The sequence below is a fragment of the Acomys russatus genome, chromosome 26 (genome assembly GCF_903995435.1).
Source record: "Acomys russatus chromosome 26, mAcoRus1.1, whole genome shotgun sequence".
NCBI classification, from domain to species: domain Eukaryota; kingdom Metazoa; phylum Chordata; class Mammalia; order Rodentia; family Muridae; genus Acomys; species Acomys russatus.
In genome coordinates, this window is record NC_067162.1 from 30,647,378 (window position 1) to 30,664,834 (window position 17,457).

Here is a 17,457-nt window from a genome sequence, read left to right on the forward strand (position 1 = left end):
ACCAGGCTGGCCTCGAACTCACAGCGATCCGCCTGCCTCTGCCTCCCGAGTGCTGGGATTAAAGGCGTGCGCCACCGCGCCCGGCTTACTTTTATTTTTAATGTGCATTGATGTTTTGACTGCATGTATGTCTGTGTGAAGGTGTCAGATCTTAGGAGTTACGGACATTTGTGAGCTGCCATGTGGGTGCCGGGTATTGAACCCTGGTCCTCTGGAAGAGTAGTCAGTACTTTTAACCACAGAGCCATCTCCAGCCCAAGCAATTATTTCTTAGCTGCTGGTAGAGCTGCCTTATCTCTTCCAAATGATGCAAAAGATACTGGGGCTAGCCTGGTGTTCATATTAAGTTCCAGGACAGTCAGAACTACATAATGAGACCCTGTCTCAAAAAAAAAAAAAAAAAAAAAAAAAAAAAAAAAAAAAGTATTGTTAGCTTTTTAAAGATACTTTAGTAATGTGACAAGTAGTAGTTGTTTTTAAGGTCCTTGACATTTTTTTGTTATATTTTGTTATATGGATGAAGTAAATGTCTATTATTAGGCTGGGCATGGTGGCACATGCTTTTCTTTTTTTTTTTTTTTTTTTTTTTTTTTTTCATTTTGGAGACAGGGTCTCTCTGTGTAGCCTTGGCTGTCCTGGACTCACTTTGTAGACCAGGCTGGCCTCGAACTCACAGCGATCTGTCTGCCTCTGCCTCCCAAGTGCTGAGACTAAAGGCATGCACCACCACCGCCCGGCTTTTTTTTTTTTTTTTTTTTTTTTGGTTTTTTGAGACAGGGTTTCTCTGTGTATCCTTGGCTGTTCTGGACTCACTTTGTAGACAAGGCTGGCCTCAAACTCATAGGGATCCACCTGCCTCTGCCTCCAGAATGCTGGGATTACAGGTGTGAGCCACCATGCCCTGCTTCTGTGTGCTCTTGGGTAAGCCTAGGGCTATTTGTTGTTTTGATTTGGCAGTAGAGGGGAGGGTAGGAAGCTAGGGGGTAGAGACTGGTTGGTTTTCGTTGATTGTTTTTAGGTTTTTGTTTTTTCGAGTCAGGGTTTCTCTGTGTAGCCTTGGCTGTCCTAGACTCCTAGACTCACTTTGTAGACCAGGCTGGCCTCAAATTCCTCCTGCCTCTGCCGGGGTTAAAGGGGTGCTCTACCACACCCAGCAAGGGTTTATTTTTATTACATTTATTTGTTTGTGTGGAGGCAGGATGGAGGATGGGGAGAGGCACACCTGCCACCACATGGTCCACATGTGGAGGTCAGAGAACAACCTGCAGGAGATGGTTCTCTCCTCCCACCATGTGGATCTCAGGATTGAACTCAGGTCTTCAGGCTTGGCAGCAAGCTCCTTATCACACTGAACTATGCCATCAGCCTCTAGTTATTTTTTGGTTTTGTTTTTAATTGAGTGTGTGTGTGTGTGTCTGTGTGTGTGTCCTAGTACACATGTGGAGGTCAAAGGACAACTCATAGAATTAATTGGTTCTTTTTGGGGGGGTGGGGGGGTCCATATTTATTCTGGAGTCTTAACTCAGATCCTCATGCTCAGAAACAAGCTCTTTTACTTACTGTGCCACTTCACCAGCTCTTGGCCTTAGCCTACGCGCTGGGATTATAGCTGTGTGCCAGCAGGCCTGGAGCCTCTTTACTTTTGAGACAGGTCTGCTGTTGCACAAGCTGGCTTCATATTCAGTATGTAACCAAGGTTGGCCTTTAACTTATGACCCTTTCAATTCTTCCTCCCAAGTGTGTGTCCACCCCATCCATTTATGTTTTCTGCTGAGGAAGTAAACTGGGGCTTTGTGTATGCTAGGCAAGCATTCTAAAGACAGAGCCACATCTGCAGCCCACCCCCTTAGATTCTCTTGAGCCCTCAATTGTAAAAAGATGAGAGGTCTATCAATTTACTCCTGGCACAGAATAAAGTCAAGAAAAGTCTTGCTGGCCAGAAATGGTGGTTCATGCTCTTAATCTTAGTACTTGGGAAGTACAGGTAGGCAGATCTCTGTGAGTTCAAGGTCAGCTGGGTCTCAATAGTGAGCTCCAGGCCAGCCAAAGGCTATGCATTGAGACCCCCATCTCAAAAGAAAAAAAAGAAAGAAAGAAAGAAAGAAAAAGAATAAAAGTCTATCCCTGGTGACAAACCTTTTTTGACAAGGCCACACCTCCCAATCCTTCCCAAACACACATTTTTTTGTTTTTGTTTTTGTTTTTCGAGACAGGGTTTCTCTGTGTAGCCTTGGCCATCCTGGACTCACAGTAATCCGCCTACCTCTGCCTCCCGAGTACTGGGATTAAAGGCGTGCGCCACCACGCCCGGCTCCCAAACACACATTTTTATTTATTTATTTAAAATTTATTTTTATGTGTATGAGTGTTCTATCTACATGTATACCTGCATGCCAGAAGAGGGGATTAGAGGGTATAGATGGTTGTGAGCTGCCAAGTGGTTGCTGGAAATTGAATTTAGGACCTCTGGAAGAGCAGACAGTGCTCTTAACTGCTGAGCCATCTCTCCAGCCCCCACAGTTTTTATTTTTAAGACATTCTCCCTATGAAAGCCCCCTGACCTACAATGTCTGCGTGTAGTTAAGGCTGGCTCCAAATTTTTGTCAATCCTCCTGTCTTTCCCTGCCAATGGAATTAGAGGCGTTACACCCCATGTCTGGCTAGACTCAACAAACACAAATGTACCTTTTTGTCCAGTGATAAATGGAATAGTTTGAGGAAGAGCTGTTGAAGGGCTCTGATAAACCCTTTACCAAGCTGTCACGGAAAAACACACATCAAGACTCTGATGCCAATAAGTCTAAGCTGCTGGGTATTGGAGGAAAGGACCATGTTGTACGAATGGAACAACACAAGAGCTAGGGGTTGTGAAGGTGCAAGTGGTGCTGAGGCAGGAGGACTAAGGAAATAATGTCTCAGGAAGCTGAAACAATGTGAGAAGTCATCTCTGATACGGGCTGTAGTGGCACATGCCTTTAATCCCAGCCAAAAACAAACAAACAAACAGGGTTCTTCAAGAATGAAGTGGGTGCTTAGAACTTGTCTCTGGACCTCTTGTCTGCTCTACCCTAGCATGTGGCCTTTCAAATGTTATTAGAGCTGGACACTTGAGCCCAGAAGCTGGAGGCCAGTATGAACAAGAGATTTTGTTTCAAAAAAAGGGTGAGGGGGCTGGACAGGGTGCTCAGTGTTTAGGAGCACTGACTGTTCTTGCAGGGGACGCAAGTTTATCTCCTAGTAGCCCTATAAGCAGCTCATAACCGCCTACAGTTCTGGCTCTAGATGCAGCCACCTACTTTTTTTCTTTTGTTTTTGTTTTTTCAAGACAGGATTCCTCTGTGCATTCTTGACTATGCTGGAGTTGCTTTGTACACAAGGCTGGCCTCGAACTCAAAACGATCTGCCTGCCTCTGCCTCCCAAGTACTGGGATTTAAAGGCATGCATCACCACTGCCCGGTTTTTGTTTGTTTGTTTGTTTAAGATTTATTTATTATGTACACAATGTCCTGCCTACATGTGTGCCTGCCCTCCAGAAGAGGGCACAAGATCCCGTTATAGATGGTTATGAGCCACCATGTGGTTGCTGGGAACTGAACTCAGGACCTGTGGAAGAACAGATAGTGCATTTAACTTCTGAGCCATCTCTCCAGGCCCCTAGACACCTACTCTTGCTGTACACACAGACACAAGCACACACATTTAAGTATACACAAATATACATAAATATTTATAATTAAAAATGAATCTTTTACACAGGGCATGGTGGTATTCAGCTTTAATCATAGCACTCAGGAGGCAGAGGCAGGAGGATCTCTGAGTTTCAGGCCAGCCTGGTCTACAAAGTGAGTTCCAGGACAGCCAGGACTGCACAGAGAAACCCTGTCTCAAAAACAAACTAACGAAAAGGAATCTTTGCCAGGCATGGTGGCAGATGTCTTTAATCCCAGCACGTGGGAGGCAGAGGCAAGCAGATCTCTGTGAGTTCGAGGCCACCCCAGTCTACAAAAGTGAATCCAGGACAGCCAAGGTTAACACAGAGAGACCCTGTCTCAAAAAAACCAAAATAAATAAATAAATATTTTTAAAAAGCATTCAAAGATCTAGTTAAGCCAGGGCTAGAGTTGAATGTGCTTGAAACAGACAGTTTGAATGAGCAGGCCCCAAGAGGAGCTGCCGACCAGGGTGGGAAGAGCTCCTAACAGATTTACCTTACACCGGTTCCTAAACATACTCATTAAAGCTCTGGAACAGCAGACATTCAGACATCCTGCTCTTTCATTTGTGGGAGGAGAAAATGAGAGGGTCTCAACTGAAGCCAGCTGGAGGTTCTGCCATTCTCTACAAAGATGGGCCACACATGCTAGCCTCCCACAGCTGCCACAGGCTCCCCAGAAGCCAAGTGCTTTCACAGAGGCACCCCTTCAAGGGGACCCATAGCGGTGACAGGGTGAGGCTGTCTCTGGGATGCCAAGCAGACAGACAGAAGGGCTTCAGCCAGAAACAGGAAGTGATGTGAGAGGAAGGGCTCTGCAGCCCAGAGTAGAAAGCAGAAGTGACTGATCAGTTTTGGTTTTCTCTGCAGCACCTGTGCCTCCCACAGCTGCTCCTTCCCCCGGATACTACCACATCCTCTACAAAGAGCACACACAAGCCCAGATGGCCTGGCATGGAGAGACATACTGCCTGATCGGAGGCTACCGAGTCTATGGGGATGCTCCACTGGCCTCCTCTGCAAAGGCTGAGGAAGAGAAGCCAGCACCCAGGCGGGCTCCCAAGAGACTGAGAGTTCAAGAAGAGTCAGACCAAGACCTAGGGTGTCCCAGGGCAAAATTTCCTCGCCTGAAACTGGAGCATGGGGGAAATTGGATAGCCCCCCAGGAGCATGCTGTTTGAGTGTTACCATTAAGAGGACAGCCTGGAAGCTGCCTCAGGAGGCTGAGCCCTCTTCAGCAATGGCCTCCACTGACCACCGATGGAGATAGAACCTTAGCTGTTCTGCCTGTGCCCTCTCCAGTCAGGAACCCCTCTGCGTGACAACTAACCATGAGCAAGGAACCTCAGAGAGGAGTAGCTGCTCTGAACAGCCTGCCCTCCTTTCAGTCCCCTAGAGTCTCTTTGTGGGCAGCAGATAGGAAGAGTCTGCTCTGAGTTGAGGAGACAAGTGCAGAGACACGATACAGAGGGGCCAAACTGGGGCTCTCCCTAGGAGTAGACCTCTGCTCTGAATCGTGTCACAAGGCCACAGTGGCTGGACTTCCTAAGACTAGAAGAAACAAGCAGTCGTTAAGCAAGGAGCCTCCAGCCTAAGGTCTCAGGAGGCAGAATAAAGAGCCCCAGGGAGACCTGCTAGCTGGAGCAAGAAACTATGGAGAAAGCCCAGCAAACCCTATTGAGACATCACCTTTCTTTCTTTCTTTCTTTCTTTCTTTCTTTCTTTCTTATAATTTACTTAATTTTATGTGCATTGGTGTCAGATTACCTGGAACTGGAGTTACAGATAGTTGTGAACTGCCATTTGGGTGCTGGGAATTGAACCTGGGGCCTTTGAAAGAACCACCAGTGCTCTAAACCACTGAGCCATCTCTCCAGCTCCAACACTTTTCAAACACTTTTCTTTATTTTTGCCCATTTTGGCTCTAGTAGGAGGCCTTCTACCCAGTAAAATGATTTTCTTTCTTTTTCTTTTTCTTTTTCTTTTTCTTTTTTTGAGATAAGATTTCTCTGTGTAGCCTTGGCTGTCCTGAACTGGCTTTGTAGACCAGGCTGGCCTGAAACTCACAGGGATCCGCCTGCCTCTGCCTCCCTAGTGCTGGGATTAAAGGTGTGTGCCACCACTGCCCAGCTTAAAATGATTTTATTTAACAGTGTGTGAGTTGAAATCCATACTTGTTCAGTGCTGGAGAGCTGGCTCAGTGGTTAAGAGCGCCGTCTGCTCTTGTAAAGATCCTGGGTTTAAGTCCTGGCAGTCACATATTGGCTCACCACCCTCTATAGTGAAATCTTATACCTTCTCTTGCATCCAGGTATAGGTCTGGGCAACTGTATCAGCAATAATAAATAAGAAATCTTACCTGTTGGAGACCAAAACCAACCCTAAAACCTTTTTTGTGTTGTTTTGAGACAGGATTTCTTTATTTATCTCTGCCTGTCCTGGAACTCACTTTGTAGACCAGGCTGGCTTCCAACTCTGTGTCCCAGTGCTGGGATCAAAGGTGTGTGCCACCACTGCCTGGCTCAAAACTCTCTTACCTTAATGCACATTCCTACACAGAGGACCTGGGACTTCTGCCTTCGCTGAGGAGAATGCTTGGGTGAACCTTCTGTGTGACTCCTACAAATAATGGTGAGTGTGACTCCTACAAATAATGGTGAGTCAAAATGAGGCAAGACCTACTTCTTTAAGACTTGGGAGAGGCTGGGATGTACTTGGTGGTAGGCTGTACTGTAGTCCCAAAGAGGACCTGGGTTCTATTGTGGGGGCCAGTAGGAAGGAGAGAGAAAAGAAAAGGCTGTGTGTTTTGTGTCTGTTACTTCTTTCACTTTTATTTTACTGCCCTGTGTATGTTTGTACACCATGTGTACGCAATGCCTGCAGAGACAAGAGGAGAGCGTTGGTTCCCTGGAGCTTAAGTAATAGATGTGAGCTGCTGTGTGGGTGCTGGGAACCAAACCTGGGTCCTCTGCTAGAGCAGTTCACGCTCTTAACCTCTGAATTGTTTCTCTAGCCCTCATGTGTGTTATTTATGCAGCCAGGTTGCCATTTAGAGAGTCCAGCTGGGTGATTCTCAGATCTCTACCTCCTCCTGTCTTGGTGTAGGAGTGCTGGGGTTATAGGTGTGAGTTAACCCGGCTTTTTTATTTTAATTAATTAATTAATTAATTTTATTTTTGTTTTTTTCAGACAAGGTTTCTCTGTGTATCCTTGGCTGTGCTGGACTCACTTTGTAGACCAGGCTGGCCTTGAACTCACATTGATCCACCTGCCTCTGCCTCCTGAGTGCTGGGATTAAAGGCATGCGCCACCACTGCCCGGCTTAACCCAGCTTTTTTAGTGAGTTCCAGGGAACTCAAGGCCCCAAGATTGCTTATAGGGCACTTTTACCCACTGAGACGTTTTGATCAGCCCCTCTAATGCATTTTATTCTGTTTTGTTCCTTGAGACAGGGTTTCTCTGCAGCCCTGGCTACCCTGGACTTTTGTAGACTAAGCTGGCCCCCAACTCACAGAGATTCACCTGCCTCTGACTCCCAAGTGCTGGGATTAGAGACATGTGCCACCATGCCTTGCCCCTGATGCACTTTTAATTGCAAACTTTTCCAGAATAGTTAATTTGTTGCATACATAGTACAAAAATTCAAAGTGAATGCATTGAAATTCACATTATTTGGGTGAAAAGGGCAGAGTCCAGCTGATAAAATGCTTGAGGCACAAGCATGAGGACCAGAATTCAACTCCAGAACCCGTGTTGAGACAAAACAGAGCTGAACAGAGCACAGAGCAGTGTTTGAGCTGGTCATTCTAGCTCTGCAGAGTTGGACACAGATGGATCCCTGAGGCTCCCCGGTTACTCAGTCTAGCTTACTTGGTAGGATCCAGGCCATCAGAGACCCTGTCTCAAAAAATAGGTGGCTGGCTCCTGAAAAATATCTGAGGCTGACCTCTGACCTTCACAGACACACACCCACACATGTACCCTCCAAACCTACCACTTAAAAAAAGAAATTTATGTAGTTCATTTAAATCCAAATCAGAATCTATTATATTTTTACAATACTGACTAGCTCCCCATCCTCCTATCCCCACCCCGAGATCTTACTCTGTAGCTAATCTGGTCTAGAATTCACTGTGTAGTCCAGGTTGGCCTTGAACTCTTGTCAGTCTTCTACCTCAGTGTACGAAGTACTGAGATTACAAACAAACCACAACACCAACTTTCTTTCTTTTTTTTTTTGGTGGGGGTTGTTTCTAGACAGGTTTTCTGTGTGTAGCTTTGGCTGGTCTGGAGCTCATTCTCTGTGCCAGGCTGGCCTCAAACTCATAGAGATCTGCCTGCCTCTGCCTTCTGAGTGCTAGAATTAAAGGTTCGGCCAGTGCTCCTAACCACTGAGCCATCTCCCTCTCCTGGGCTTTTATTTATTTATTTATCTATCTATTTATTTGTTTATTTATTTTTGGTTTTTCGAGACAGGGTGTAGCATTGACTGTCCTGTACTCGCTTTGTAGACCAGGCTGGCCTCGAACTCACACTGACCCGCCTGCCTCTACCTCCCAAGTGCTGGGATCAAAGGCATGCACTACCATGAACCCTTTTTTTTTCTCTTGGTTTTTTGAGACAGGGTTTCTCTGTGTAGCCTTGGCTGTGCTGGACTGGCTTTGTAGACCAGGCTGGCCTCGAACTCACAGGGATCCATCTGCCTCTGCCTCAACAGTGCTGGGATTAAAGGCGTGCACTACTACGCCTGGCTCTCCTGGGCTTTTTAAACTTTGGGAGATTGAACTCGGGTCCTTATGCCTGCCTGTATGGCAAGTACTTTATGACTGATCTATCTCTCCAGCGCTTTTTTTTTTTTTTTTTTTTTTTTTGAGACATGGTTCTGTGTACTACAGGCTGGTTACACAGGCTCAGGCTGACCTTGAAATTGCTTCTCTCTCTCTCTTTTTTTTAAAAGATTTATTTATTATTATGTATACATTATAGATGGTTGTGAGCCACCATGTGGTTACTGGGAATTGAACTCAGGACCTCTGGAAGCGCAGTCAGTGCTCTTAACCACTGAGCCATCTCTCCAGCCCTCTCTTTTTTTTTTTTTTTTTAAAGAACATGCTCTGCCTTCATGTACACCTGCAGGCCAGAAGAGGGCATCAGATCACATTATAGATAGTTATAAGCCACCATGTATGTGGTTGCTGGGAATTGAACTCATGACCTCTGGAAGAACAGTCAGTGCTCTTAACCACTGAGCCATCTCTCCAGCCCCGAAATTGCTTCTCTTCCTGCCTCTGCCTCTCAAGTGCTGGAGTCACAGGTGTGCATCTCCAAGACTTTTTTTTTTTGTTGTGTTGGGGATCAAATCCAGGACTTCTGCACGCTGGGCAGGCACCCTAACAATCGAGCCCCATTAGCAGCCTGGTATTAGCTCTTAACATTATCTATTATTATTGCAGTTGCTATTAATTTCTGCTCAATCTCCGGGAGTAAGATGAAATGGATGCCTAAATAGTTTATACCTGGTTGAGAAGAACTTCCTGGGGGGCTGAGAGATCGCCACATCCAAGGCAATCCAAACGTTGGGAGCCCACGACCCATTATGTATCCTGATATTCTGAGGTGTCAACTCATGATCCAGTCCAGTTCCCTACTTAGGAATCTGAGGAGTTCTCTGGTGGATCATAAGATGCGAGTGAGCGGTTCAGTTTGTGGATTGAGATGAAATACTAAGAAGGACCCCAAAATTCCAGACCACTTTCCTGAAGCCAGATCCAATCCCACTGACTTCATATTATGCTGAGCCCAACCACCTGGGTTGTGCAAATGGTGGCCTGTGTTAACTCACTCTGTCACAGAGAGGGGCACTCACACCTGTTTCTATGTCCAAAACATTTACTTCTAGAAAATGTTAGCCCCTGCACAAGCGAAGGGGTTCAAGGGTACCAGAATGACACCTGAGAGGCCCGGGCATCCTCTCAAAGTCATATGTTAAGGCCTAAAAAGGTTGCAACAATGGTGAGGGGGAGGGCTATGTGTGGAGAGGATTTTGAATGTGACCACTTGGGTGATGACGTCAGTGTAAAATGCTCTGGGGTCTCTGGTTGGTTCTTTTCTGTACGCTGCTTCTGACTTTGATGTGGCAAAGTTGAGTGACAAGCGCTGTCCAGCTGTTCCTCTGGAATCTTGTCCTCCAGAGGGCTTTGACAACTGTTTCTCTCCCGTACCTGGAGGTGAGAGTTGGCAGTGGGCAGCTCTTCCGGGTCTCCTGTGGCCCGATCTGGTATGTTAGGACCTGTTTGGGGCCCTTTCCGCCACTCTCTTGCCCGTCTCGGCATACCTGCTCCACTTCTCTGAAGACCCTGAGCAGGTTTCCTCGGAGGACGCCTTGCAGCTCCTGTTGACTCCAGCCCCGTCTCAGCAGCTCCTCTATCAGCACTGGGTATGTAGACACGTCCTCCAGCCCCTGAGGGAACCTGCCACCCGAATCCCAACTCAAAACCTCAACTCAGTGGCACATGCCTGTAATCCCAGCGCTCTGGAGGCAGAGGCAGACAGATCTCGGAGTTCAAGCTCAGCCTGGTCTCCAGGACAGCCAGGGCTACACAGAGAAACCCTGTCTTGAAAACAACAACAAAAGAAAAAGAAAGAAAGAAAGAAAGAAAGAAAGAAAGAAAGAAAGAAAGAAAGAAAAAGACCAACCAACCAGCCAGGTGTGGTGGCACACACCTTTAATCCTAGCACTCACGAGGCAGAGGCAGGTGGATCAATGTGAGTCCCAGGCCAGCCTGGTCTACAAAGTAAATCTAGGTCAGCCAAGGCTATACAGAGAAACCCTGTTTTTGAAAGAAAAGAGAAAAGCAACCAACCAAAATGACAGGAACAAACAAACAACAAAAAAGAACTTGCAGAGAAGATAGCCCACAGCAGACCTTGGGAACAGCTCAGAATGGATCTGCTGGGGCTGGGAGTGGGCATCTGTGCTGGGTAGATGAGTTTCCTCAGGGCAGCCTTATAGGGGTCTCGGGCTGAAGACACACAGGAGGGCACAGGACAGAGACCCCGGGGATGGAGAGATGTCAAGTGGGCAGAGTCTAAAGACCATGAGGACCCTGGTGTGGTGTGTAGCTTCAGACAGGCCACAGAGAAGTAAATACTCACTGCTTGGTGCCATCATAATCTCCACCAATCCCGATGAACTTCGCTCCGATGACCGCCTTGATGTGGTCAAAGTGATCTGGGGGACAGGCAGTCAGAAGTATGGGCTTTCAGAGAGAAGGTGGCCCTGGCACTAGGCTTAGCTGCTCCTCCTCCTCCTCTGTTTACAATCTGGGATGTTTACTTCTTTTTGTACATTAAGCCAGGAATCCACAGGGGATGGGGTGCAGCTGCTCGGCGGGCTCCCCCATCGTTAGTTCACATTAAGTGAGCATCTCTGGGTGCAGCAAGCTTGTGCTTCTGTTGGCCTTTCTCTATGGCTTTTTTTTTTTTTTTTTTTTTTTTTTTTTTTTTTTCTTGTTTTTCTTCCCCTGGTTCAGGGAGCTATTTTAGCTCTTAGAGTGCTTAATATGTTCAATTCAAACATTTTCTTGTGAAAAAAATCTTGCCCTTAACTTGCTTGTTTACAACAATGCCGTCAGCATGCTGAGTGATGCCAGGGTAACATTTAGGGGGTGTTCCCTCTTGAACAGTGCTTTACGACATCACCTTTTTAATAGATGTACATATATGTGGTCAGCGGAACAACTCGATAGTCCTTAAAAGGCCCAGAGAGAGCTGGAGAGATGGCTTGGGGTTATAGAATTGCCTGCTCTTCCGGAGGACCTGTGTTGGGTTCGATTTCAAGCACCCATATAGTCATCTATATTTCCAGTTCCAAGGGATCTGGCTTCTTCCCACAGCAGGCACGTATAGGGCACACAGACATACATGCAAGCAAAATACAGCATACTCATAAAATAAATTAATAATAATAATTTTTAAAAAAACCCAAAAGGCCCAGAAATTACAGAGGACGCCTCTCTTCTTTCCCTTTGTGTTTGTCATTTTGGCGATTTACTTCCTAGAAGATGGCTTCCGTGGCCCAAAACAGATGCCCCTTCTTGTAGCTGGCACTCCATACACCTGAGCTAACACAAGCAAGCTCTAGACTAGACTTCCGGTTGGAGTGAAAGCATTTGGAGAACCAGTGATTTAGGTCATATCCAGATTAATTCATCTCAGATTCAAGTCTGGAAAACCTGGCAGGGGCCTCCTTTAGGCAAGAGTAGTTGACAAGGACTGAGGCAGGGGTAGAAGTAGGGTGCTTTCATAACCCATGACAGATAGTCATCACATTGCTGCTGAACCCCCTAACAAGTCAGTTGGCATTCTTTGACTCTGGCTCAAGGTAGTATAAGGGTCAGTGTGTCATGCCCCCCCCCCTTTGTGTGTGTGTGTGTGTGTATGTGTGTGCGCATGACATGATTTCTCTGCATGATCCTGAGTATTCTGGAACTTGCTCTGCACTATCAGCCAAGGGATCAAATCCAGACCTTTCTAGGAGGTGAGCACCCTACCAACTGAGCCACATCTAGGGCTCCCTTTGTGGTATTTTTGGCTAAATTGTCCAGGCTGTGCTGGCACCCCCAGGGTTTCAGGTTGAACAGTGCTGTTCAGAAAACCTAGGAGGGGATTGCTTCCAGAGCTTTATTGCTGTAAGTACAGACCTGTTCTAGGATTCAAGTCAGAAAGTGGAGCTTTTCCTTCTTCCCATAGCCTGCTTATCTGTTCCTTCCCACCCCCTACTAAAGATGCTAATGTTTGCAACTTGCTTTTTCTATTACACTGTTCTCTCAAACTCCAATACAATTGTCTTTGAGGTTTAAAAAAGAAGAAGGAAAAGGAAAAGATATATAGTGAGGAAGTTTTGGGGAGGCTTACCTGCCACGGTGGATACATTGGCTAATGGGTTGCACTCCATCACCCCTACCGAGAAGGTCACCATCACAATGCCACCATTCTCCTTCTGCAGAGATGGTCAAAGGGACACTCAGCTTGTTTCCTCAGCATTATAGTGTCTACCTAGCCCAGTAAGAAAGCTTTGGGGACCAAAGGAGATTTCACTTCCTTGGCCTTGCTTTAGGTCATGTCTTGACTTGAATGTGAGAGATATAGGAACATTTCTCTGCAACAACCTCCCCACCCAGGTTCAAGGATTTTATGTTGTTGTTGTTGTTTTTTTAAATGGTTTTTTTAGACAGGGTTTCTCTGTGTAGCCTTGACTGTCCCGGACTCACTTTGTAGACCAGGCTGGCCTGGAACTCACAGCGATCCGCCTGCCTCTGCCTCCCGAGTGCTGGGATTAAAGGCGTGCGCCACCACGCCCGGCTTGATTTTATGGTTTTGTGGGGCAGAGAATGTCCGGTCTGAGGGGTGAGGAAACTGAGAGGACAGGGGTTCAAGCTCAAGGCCTCCTGGTTTGAATTTCTGGGTTTAGGTTCCAGGGCTAGGGAGTTTCTCACCAGGAGCTGCAGGATGTCGTCAGGGACGTTCCGAGCATTTCCGCACACAGCCCTGGCAGCCGAGTGCGAGAAGATCACAGGAGCCTGGGATGCTTTCAAGGCCCGCCGCGTGGCAGCATCCGAGACGTGAGACAAATCAACCATCATACCCAAGCGGTTCATTTCTGCCACCACCTTCTGTAAGGGCAGGTTAGGAGGGAGGGGGTCAGGGGCACTCATATTCACGGGCATTTATCGCTCAGGCGAGGGCGTGTGCATGTATTGTGGAGTAGCGAATCGCTCAGAGCCCTTACCTCACCAAAGCTGGTCAGTCCTTTGACACTGCTGTAGAATGAGTGGATGCCCTTGGATGAGCTCTCTGCCCTGCAGGACAGGCAGGAGGCAGTCTAATTGGTGGCCACACCCACTTCCAAACTCTCTATCCACCCCGCCATCCCCCCAGAACTGATTCAAAGACCCAAATTGGACTGTGCCTGGCAAACGAGGAATCCAGTTTTGCTTTTATAAAAACGCCAAATACCAGCCCCTGTATGTGAGTTTCAGATGCTAAGGGTAAATCTTGGTCTCTGTCCACAAGGACAGATTTCCGCCTTGGTGGGCGCACACCATCTGCTCTGCTCACCAGGGTGTGTTGCAGGTGTGTGTGAGTGTCAGGTAGCGGACTCCCAGCAGGTAGAAACTTCGAAGCGCAGAGAGGCTGTTATCTAGCGAGTGGCCACCCTCCACACCGATGAGGCAGGCCAATTTCCGGGTGCTGTTCAGAGCTGTGGGAAGAGGGTGGGTGATTATTTTCAGGAGCTAGAGTGCTAGCTTCATTATCTAGTCCCCAAGACCCTGAAGAAGTCCACTTACCTTCAGATGAAGTCACAAGCTCCAGCTCAGAATAAGAAGCACACATATTGCGAATGAGGTCAATCTGCTCCAGAGTGAGGCGCAGGGCATCCCGGTCCTGGGTCTGGCACGGCACGTAAGCTGACCAGAACTGGAGGCAAAGCCAGGGCGTCGGCTTGTGTAGGAGAGCTGCCTGGGCCATCGCGGACAGACTCATGGGTTCAGAGGCCGCACGTAACAAACGCGCTGCTTGTTTTTATTGGCCCCTCTAGCCACAGCCTCACGTCATGGCTTCCTAATCTAACTTGTCTTTTCTGGGGGCCCCAATGTCTCCAACCTTCCCCAGCAGCCATGCTGGTGTGTGTGTGTGTTAGTGTTAGTTACCTGGGCTCCCACAAAGCCATCCCTAAGCCTATTCAGGCTGGTCTGGCCATGGGTGAAGTTTCTCAGGTTAGCACCCTGTATTCCATTCTGGTAAAATAGCCTCAGGACAAGAGGCAGGTCATTGTGGCTGCAAGAGAGTCAAGAAAGACATTAGATCAAACAAAGTTGGTTGGGCTGGAGAGATGGCTCAGTGGTTAAGAGCACTGCCTGCTCTTCCAAAGGACCCGGGTTCAATTCCCAGCACCCACATGGCAGCTCACAATTGTAACTCCAAGATCTGATACTCCCACACCAACAGACATAAGTTAGAATTAAATAAAATATTTTTAAAAAAACCAACAAAAGTAAAAAAAAAAAAAAACCAAAAAAAAAAAAAAAAAAAAAAAAGGGCCGGGCGTGGTGGCGCACGCCTTTAATCCCAGCACTCGGGAGGCAGAGGCAGGCGGATCACTGTGAGTTCGAGGCCAGCCTGGTCTACAAAGTGAGTCCAGGACAGCCAAGGCTACACAGAGAAACCCTGTCCCAAAAAACAAAAAAAAAAAAAAAAACCAAAAAAAAAAAAAAAAACCAACAAAGTTGGTTGAGTATTTCTGTCTGTAATCCCAGCACTCAGGATCATTTAAAGTTCCAGGCTAGAGCCGGGCGTGGTGGCGCACGCCTTTAATCCCAGCACTCGGGAGGCAGAGGCAGGTGGATCGCTGTGAGTTCGAGGCCAGCCTGGTCTACAAAGTGAGTCCAGGATGGCCAAGGCTACTCAGAGAAACCCTGTCTCGAAAAACCCAAAAAAAAAAAATAAAAAATAAAGTTCCAGGCTAGTCTAGGCTAGTGACTTCTGGAGCCACCTGGGCATGCACAAGAGCACAAACACACACACACACACACACACACACACACACACACACACGACTTATAGCTGTGCCTTTTTGGCTTCCAAGTCTAGCAGGACGCAATGGGACAGCTACTCCCATGCCATGCTACATTGTTACCCAGAGAGCCCCTAAAGCCTGGGCTGCACTAGGGTTCCCACCAAAGAAGATATGATAGAGGAGAAAAGTCACCCACTGATGATTGGAGACTGCATCTAGAGGTGAGTAGGAGGGGACCTTTTTTTTTTTTTTTTTTTTTAATATTTTGGGATTTTTTTTTGTTTTAAGATTTATTTATGTATTATTATATTTATTATTATGTATACCGTGCTCTGTCTGCATGTACACCTGCAGCCCAAAAGAGGGCGCCAGATCACATTATAGATGGTTATGAGCCAATGTGGTTGCTGGGAATTGAACTCAGGACCTCTGGAAGAGCAGGCAGTGCTCTTAACCACTGAGCCATCTCTCTAGCCCTGAGGAGGGGACATTATAAGTTCAGCCGGCTCATAACCCTCCTCAACCCAAGAGTATGTCAACACTGTTTCATTCTGACCAGTCCACAAGCCATCCTTACGCACGCACCCGTCTACAAGTGGGAAGTCTTGCATCAGGGCTCTTGCGAGATCTCTCAGTTCTGGGAAATTGGGGTTGCCAGGAGTGGCTGAAGTGCTGGAGGTGTCAGGCGTGGTGAGGGTTCTGGGAGTGCTTGGTGCAGTGGAAGCACCAGAGATGCCTGGTTTGGTCTGGGTCCGTATTAGAGGCTGTGGAGGCCCTAACAGCAGCAGCACCAACAGGAACATTGAATGCACTGGGCTAAGCACCCAGTGACTCATCTTGCTCAGGGCGGGGCGAGCAGGCACGGATGAGAGTCGTGAAAACCTGAGAGGGGCAGAAGGATACGATATTCTAGCACAAGCCACAAAAAGAACCTATTTTGGTGAGAAGGGATTTGAGGTCCCTAGATTCGGTATATAGCAAAGTGGCGCACCACAGCCGCCAGGGGGAGCTCCAGCCCTACCATTCCAGTCTCAAAGGGCGCTTCCGTGGACTGTGCAAGGCAAGCACCCACTCAACTCCTATCAAAGCTTCCTTTGTCCCATGCCTTCTCCCCTGTTTACTGTTCCCAGTGAACCAACCCAGGTAGATTCCTAACTGTTCCTAGGGATTGTTCCCAAAGAACGTGGCCCCAGGGTGCTTTTTTCCACAAAGTGAAAGGTCCTTTAGCCCATTTCAGACATCACGTCCCTGAGTGCCTGCAGCCTTCCCTGAGCTCTTCAAGGGCCACAAATGCGCCCGAGACACTGACCTCTCCACCTTACCTACCATCCTCTGAAGACTCCAGCCAGTAACTGGGAACTATAAAGAGCACACTCCTCCACGCCCCAACCCCACTCAGTCATCACGCAAGGTGAGGACTGCTCTCTTTCCTCCACAGATGCTGTACCTGCCCAGGACTAGGAGGGATGACCATCTGAGAAAAGAAATAGGCGAGCAACTAAGTGGTTCAGGGAATACTTACTTAGTAGCAAGGAAGGAAGTCTGTCAGCTAGTGAGATGGAAGGAGATGAAATAATTTCCAGTGCAGCAGACACGCCCCCCCTCCCCACCCCACCGCATCCACCCAACTCCTCAGCCCCCTTTCCAGCACCTTCCTCCCAGGGCTGCAGGCTGATCCTACCTCAGTGTGGAAGCCAGGTCGGAAGTATGAGTTCTCAGGCCTGGCACTTGTGTCCAGTGGCTCCATATACCTTATCTGTCACTCTTGTGGCCTGAGCTCTCCTAGAAACCTCAAGGACCCGTTTCCTTTCCTTGCAGGCCCCACCCTGTTTTTAGCTTGCTCCCTCACCCTCTCTGCTTCCTCCAGGAACACCCCCAGCTGCATGTGTGCGCGCGCACACACACACACACCACACACACCACACACACACACACACACACACACACACACACACACACACACACACTACATGTATATTATTGAGGTCCTATCACTTAAAGCAGCTTCCTCCGGAACTGTGCTCACACTACATCAGCAAACTTTTGGCAAGAGGACTTGGAGATGTGAGAAGCCCTCTTATAAAAAGGAAATAGGGGCTTAGCCATTAAAAGACTAGGCTCATAACCAAAAATATAAAAAGGGAATGAAGTCGGGCATGGTGGTGC

At 47.6% G+C, this 17,457-nt stretch overlaps 1 protein-coding gene across 1 annotated transcript; it reads right to left on the reverse strand.

Annotated features, from left to right (window-relative positions):
- Nucleotides 1-9,691: 9,691 nt before the first annotated feature.
- Nucleotides 9,692-17,106, reverse strand: LOC127209140 (dipeptidase 2-like). The gene is made up of 11 exons (XM_051168707.1): nucleotides 16,973-17,106; nucleotides 15,877-16,173; nucleotides 14,426-14,552; nucleotides 14,063-14,192; nucleotides 13,833-13,974; nucleotides 13,504-13,573; nucleotides 13,211-13,387; nucleotides 12,630-12,714; nucleotides 10,869-10,944; nucleotides 10,048-10,183; nucleotides 9,692-9,934 (listed from the first exon to the last, which is right to left on the reverse strand). The coding sequence occupies exons 2-11, from the start codon at nucleotides 16,125-16,127 to the stop codon at nucleotides 9,692-9,694; spliced, it is 1,437 nt and encodes a 478-aa protein (XP_051024664.1). The 5' UTR covers nucleotides 16,128-16,173; nucleotides 16,973-17,106.
- Between the last annotated feature and the right edge of the window lie 351 nt (nucleotides 17,107-17,457).

Bases quoted from the DNA above. Each gene is read 5' to 3' on its own strand.
- LOC127209140 (XM_051168707.1), bottom strand. From the start codon at position 16,127: ATGAGTCACTGGGTGCTTAGCCCAGTGCATTCAATGTTCCTGTTGGTG. The intron at 14,193-14,425 runs GTAACTAACACT...CTTTGCCTCCAG, and splicing joins ATGGCTTTGTGGGAGCCCAG to TTCTGGTCAGCTTACGTGCC. The intron at 13,574-13,832 runs GTGAGCAGAGCA...CCTGTCCTGCAG, and splicing joins CACACCTGCAACACACCCTG to GGCAGAGAGCTCATCCAAGG.